Here is a 6,210-nt window from a genome sequence, read left to right on the forward strand (position 1 = left end):
TTGCAACTGAGAGGCCGGCAAGTGAGGCGGTGAACGTTGGAGTCTGCAGCAAGCAAGCCTCCCTGCTCGCTTCAGTGCCTGGCTGCTGGCTGCCATCTTGGCTGACAGTTAATTTGCATATACTCACTGATTAGCCAATGAAAAGGGTAGCGGTCGTACGCCAATTACCATGTTTCTCTTTTATTAGTGTAGATTCTCCCGGGATCTTTTCATGGCACACTTTCTCACTCCATTCTGTCCTTACTCAAATAACCCCATCATTACTTGACACTATGTTAGACATTTATTTTGTTTATTGACTGACATGAGCAGGACCTTCCTCTGCCTCGTTCTGCATTGCATCCCCAGTGCCTAGAATAGTGTTATTACCTGGCACTTTATAGATTGTGCTTAGTAAGTATTTTTTTGTAATGAATGAATAACATAAGCTGAGATACTAGCTGGGTGCATTAGTTATCTACTGCTACATAATAAATTACCAAAAGCTAAGTGGCTTAACACACATTTATTATCTCACAGTTTCTGTGGGTCAGGATTCCAAGCACAGCTTAACTGGGTCCTTTGTAGTGCTGTAATCAAAAGTGTTGGTCAGGGCTTAGATCTCATCTGAGGCTCAGTTGGGGAAGGATCTGCTTGCCAGCTCATGTGATTGCTGACAGGATTCAGTTCCTTGCAGGCTGTTGGACTCTTGCTAGATGTCAGCTGGAGGCACCTTCCTTTGTTTGCCACATGACCTCTTCATATGTAGCTCACATTCATGACAGCTTATTTCTTCAAAGCCAGTAGGAAAGAGAGGATCTTTTTGCTGGGAGGGTATTATATTCTTATGGAATTTTATTATATACATCCTATCACTTTTGCCATATTCTGTTGGTTAGAAGCAAATCACAGGCAATGAACTCAAAGGGAGGGGATTATGCAAGAATGGTGCACAGAAATGGGAATCATGGTGGTCACCCTGGAGTCTCTGTGCCACACTGGGTTTCACATGGATATAATATAAGCCCAGTATGGCAAAAAGGCTATGAAAATAACATTGGATGTGTAGACTAGCAAAAAGAATGGCAATGATGGTGCTGTCAGGGAAAGTTTAGTTTAAGAGCTTTAGATCTACCAATTGATATTTGAGGTGATTCTCAGTTTCTCATTGAACCTAAGAAATCTGTAGCCTGAAGGAATTGACAAAGAAAGAATGATGTGAGGATTTAATGGAAAAGTGTAGTTTGAAAAACTTCCTAGCTTGATATTTTCTAGGAGTTGATGGAATAAAGTATAGGAATTTAGTGTATTCCCCCATAGCTAGGGTGTGATTTGTAACCCCCCTATAGAAATGTTTTATTTTTTTTGTAATCAATTTTTCTCAGACATGGTTCATTTTATAGAAAAGACTGAGGCATAGCTCTGGTATGCTTAAGCAAGTTAATCAAGAATCTATGGTACAGGATGGATCACTTTACGGTACTAGTATTAATAAAGCGGTAGAAGTAGTAACTAATAGTTATGAACATTTATTGAGTACTTATGAACTGAGTATTTTTCTGATACTATGAGGTTATTTCTTCATAGGGTTAGAAAATGGTACTAACATTTAAAAACTTAATAAATTTACAGGTAAGGAAACTAAGGAAAGAAACTTATATAAGGTCACATTGCTACTATATAGTGGAGCCAGAAAGTATTACAAAAATTAAAAAGATGGAAGATAGTTGGAAAAGAATAGAGGGCCACCTCAAGTGGATCAGAGTTTAATCTAATAGGCAGTGTTGTCTAGTGGTAAGACTGGGTCCTAGAACCAGATTTTCTGGGTTTGAATCCTGGTTTTATCAATATACTAGTGTGTCCACAGGCAAGTTACTTAACCATTCTGTAACTTAGTTTCCTCATCTGTAAAATGGGAATAATAATTCCTACCCTATAGCTTTGTTAGGAGGATTAGATAAGTTAATGCATGGCAAGTGCTTAGATTAAAACACTAACTGGTTCAGAATGAGTTCAAGTTAAATATCATCATAATAAAATAATAACCCTGGAAATAGAGTATAGGGGAATATAACAGAGAGAAAGTTATCAAAAAAATATTATTAGAACAGTTTTCAGAACTGAAAATTGGAAGGGCCCAGTGACTGAACAACCAGAAGAGGGAATAAAAACAGACCCACACATGACATTTTAGTATATCATGGATAAAAAGAACATTCTAAAAGCTCCCAGAGAGAAAATACAGGATATATACAAAGGGCTGGAAATGAGATTCTTGTATTTCTCACTGCAATTCTGGATTCTAGAAGAAAATGAAGCATTGCCCCCCAAATTCAGAGAGAAAAAGTTTTCTATTCTGAAATCTGCAGACAAACAAAAGGCAAGATTTATTGTATATGCAAGGACTCAAAATTTACACACTGTTTCTTAGGAAGTTAATTAAGGAACATGAGGTCCAGGAAATGACATCCAACAGGAGAGAAGAGAATGGAAGTCCAAGGATTTCAGATTTGTAAGAAACTTAAGTAGCAACTAGTCTAGATTTTAGCAAAAGGATGGAGGATTCAGGGGAAAAAATTGAATCAGTGGATTTTTTTGTTTATTTTGTGACAGCTGGAAAACATGTTGATAGGAATTTGATCTGTTGGACTTCTGGAAATATTAGTGGTAAATATGATTAAGCAAATGAAGGAACAAAGCTGTAGATAAAGCACTTTTCATGAAAAAATATGATCATAGGACATACTTAGCTCAACAATGAATGACCTTTATATATAATATAAACAATGGATATTAATTTAACCAAAAACTTTTAATATAACTTTATTGTGGGGAAGGGATAGAATGATATAAGAAAGCTGCTTCATTTGCCATAACAGCAAGTATACAAATAATGTATTGAGATCAATAATAATAATATAAACATATTAGTTAGTAGTACATAAAGTTTTAGAATAAAATGGCTAAGAGTTTGTTTTGTTTTTTGTCTTTGGAAGCAGTATGGGAGGAGGTTTAGAAGTTGCTGTTTTTATTATAATCTTTTGTATCTTTTTAAACTATTCATGTACTATTTTGTATGAAAATAAAATAATTACTAAAAAATGTGTATAGATATACAAGTAAGAGAGAAGTTAGTGAGCTCTGCCTTAAAAATAAAAGTGAAGAAATCCTTACTGGATTGAATACTTAAGTAGTTATTTTATTAAATCTTTCAGATTGCTAGCTAGCTAAACATAGACATTTTTGCTATCTAATGCCCTCCCTACTCTCCATGGCAGTTAGCTGTCCCATCATTCTGTGAGTGGGACAAAAGTTGGTAATATACATTAGAATAAAACAATTTTAAACAGATGTTAACCACATAATTACAATACTAGTTCAGTAAAATAAAAAGAGACACCTCCCGCCCCCTAAAACCCAGCAGTACAAATAAGAGCCTCTGATTCCTCAGGTACATCCCTGCTTCTAGGGGGGGGAGTATGATCTAATAAACTTAAAAACATTGATTTTATTGCTGCAGAATGATGTCAGAGTCAAAGAGATTTTCAGAAGTAAAATTACATTGACAAATATAGGAAAGTTGTAAAAGACATGAATTGGTACAATAAGTTTAAAGAAATTAGGTTTGTTTCTGTTTCCTATAGTGCAGCGGTTCTCAACCTGTGGGTCGTGAACAATGAAAATACATCCTGCATATCAGATATTTACATTACGATTCATAACAGTAGCAAAATTACAGTTACGAAGTAGCAATGAAAATAATTTTATGGTTGGGGGTCACCACAACATGAAGAACCGTATTAAAGGGTCGCGGCATTAGGAAGGTTGAGAACCACTGCTAGTGAAAGGTAATAAGATATTTGAAAGTGCTTGATCACTTGTATCTTTAGAGAAAGTGAATGTTTGAATAAAGTTTATCTTTCTAAAAAAAAATTTTTTTTTTGTTAATCCTCACCCGAGGGTATTTTAACATTGATTTTTGGGGAGAGTGGAAAAGAGAGGGAAAGACAGAGAGAAACATCAATGTGAGAGAAACACATCGACTGGTTGCCTCCAGGTTGGAGAGGAGTCTGCAACTGAGGTACGTGCCCTTGACCGGAATTGAACCCAGGACCCTTTGGTCTTCAGGCCGATGCGACACTCTATCCACTGAGCCAAACCGGCTAAGGCTAAAGTTTATGTTTTTAAAAAATGTATCTCTTAAAATGTTTAGGCTTTGTTGTATATATTTTCATTATGGTCATATTTAGAAATCTGACTTTGAATGAAGACTTCTACGTAAGAAAGGTTATTATTTGAGTAGGGAAAACTTTACTGAAGAACATAAAATGTGAGATCTCTCAAACTAAGAAACATGAAATGGCCCTAGCCAGTTTGGCTCAGTGGATAGAGCGGTCCCAGGTTTGATTCCGGTCAAGGGCACATGCCCCGGCTTCGGGTTCGATCCCCAGTAGGGGGCGTGCAGGAGGCAGCCAGTCAATGATTCTCTGTCATCATTGATGTTTCTAGCTCTCTCCCTCTCCCTTCCTCTCTGAAATCAATAAAAAAGAAAAAAGAAACATGAAATGTTAAAAATTGGAAACATGGAGGCTTTCAGGACATCTCTATAGCTAACCTCAATCAACTTCAATCTCTCAGTCTTGTCTTGCTTCCTGGTTCAGTGGCTAGGCCAACTATTTTATCCTTTCTTATCTCCCTCCTGGAATCTCCCCATCTCCTTGATTCTCCCCACCCTTAGCACTCCCATGTGAAATCCTCCTAGTTCTTTAAGGTCCAATCAGATATTGTATTTTCTACAATGTTTTGTTTGATTCATTGCCAGCTAGAAGTACTCACCTTTGTTGAACTCTCATTGCATTAAACTTTTTGTAATATGGTTGTTTTAAAATATGCCTTATCTCCTATAGAACAGGAGTGGTATCTTTTCTGGGTTTTCTGTCTCCTAGAGTACTTTATACATGCTAAATGCTTACAGGGTTTTGGGTTTAATTATTATGTAAATAGATTCAAGGTTCTACAAAGCAGTACTTCCTACAAGTGAATTGTTTAATAGGTTTACAGTTTTCCCTGAATCCTTTCTATATACCCCTTAATGTGCATGGGATATTTGCTTTAGTCATTGCTGATAGATAACTTTTGATTTTGTCTTTCAGTCTTACCTCCAGTATTAGTGCCTCGTCATAATGAATTCAATCCACAACACAGCCTTTTGGTTCAGTTTAGAAACCTGAGCCACAATGAACCACACATGCCACAAAATGCAACTTTTCCAGATTCGTTCCATCAGCCCAACAACACTCCTTTCCCCTTATCTCCAAATAGCCCCTATCCCCCTTCCCCTGCTAGCAGCACGTATCCCAACTCCCCAGCAAGTTCTGGACCAGGAAGTCCATTTCAGCTCCCAGGTAAGAATTTATTTTATCGATACAAAAAAATAATCCCTGAGGATCAACAATTATTATACTGCTGACTCTCTGGATGAACTGTTCTTTGTCAAGATCTAGCTATTTTTGACTATATTCTTTGGTAACTGTTTGATTTACAGAAGAGTTTTAGATTTTATCTTGCCAAATATCATGTTTACATATTTTCATATAATTTGTAATACTAAGTCCCGTTTATTGAGTGCCTTTTATATAACTGATGTTGTGATAAAAGACATTACATTAAATTTAATCTTCAGAACAGCATGTGAGATGATATTATTTCTGTTTAACAGATGGAAAAATAAATTGATACTAACTCCAAGAGTTTAAGTACCTTGCCTCAGGTCCCACAGCTAATAAATGTTAGGGGTTCAGACCCAAGTTTCTTTGACTTGGAATGTTTGTGCTTTTTAAACTCTACTACTTTGTTTGTCAAATCATTTTATACTTTGGAAGGTTAAATTGAATTCCAGTTATCTTTAATTAGATGACTGGTTAACTGATTTACTTGGAGAAAGGTAAGTAGATTATAATTTATCCAGTTTCTAACTTTTGGTAATGTCATGTACAAACACATCTTATGTCACTCTGTGAAATATTTGAATGCCTAGTGCATGTGGAGTCATATGTAAGCATATTCTTTTTTAAAAGAGGAATTAAGTATCAACCCTTTAACTTGCTGTTATGTACTATTTGCAAAAGCTAATTTTCATACTTTGTCCTAGATTCAGTTTGTTGTTTTTTTAAATTGGTTAAGGTATTACAAATGTGTCCTCATCCCCCCATTAACCCCCAACCTCCCTCG

At 36.1% G+C, this 6,210-nt stretch overlaps 1 protein-coding gene across 1 annotated transcript in view; it reads left to right on the top strand.

Moving 5' to 3' along the window:
* Positions 1-6,210, top strand: part of SMAD5 (SMAD family member 5) — a 28,151-nt gene that overhangs the window by 4,211 nt on the left and 17,730 nt on the right. Inside the window, exon 2 of the mRNA XM_005865596.2 lies at positions 5,133-5,384. Coding sequence (XP_005865658.1) covers positions 5,133-5,384 — 252 coding nt within the window. The remainder of the gene's footprint in view (positions 1-5,132; positions 5,385-6,210) is intronic.

This window comes from Myotis brandtii, unplaced genomic scaffold (genome assembly GCF_000412655.1).
Source record: "Myotis brandtii unplaced genomic scaffold, ASM41265v1 scaffold208, whole genome shotgun sequence".
NCBI classification, from domain to species: Eukaryota; Metazoa; Chordata; class Mammalia; order Chiroptera; family Vespertilionidae; genus Myotis; species Myotis brandtii.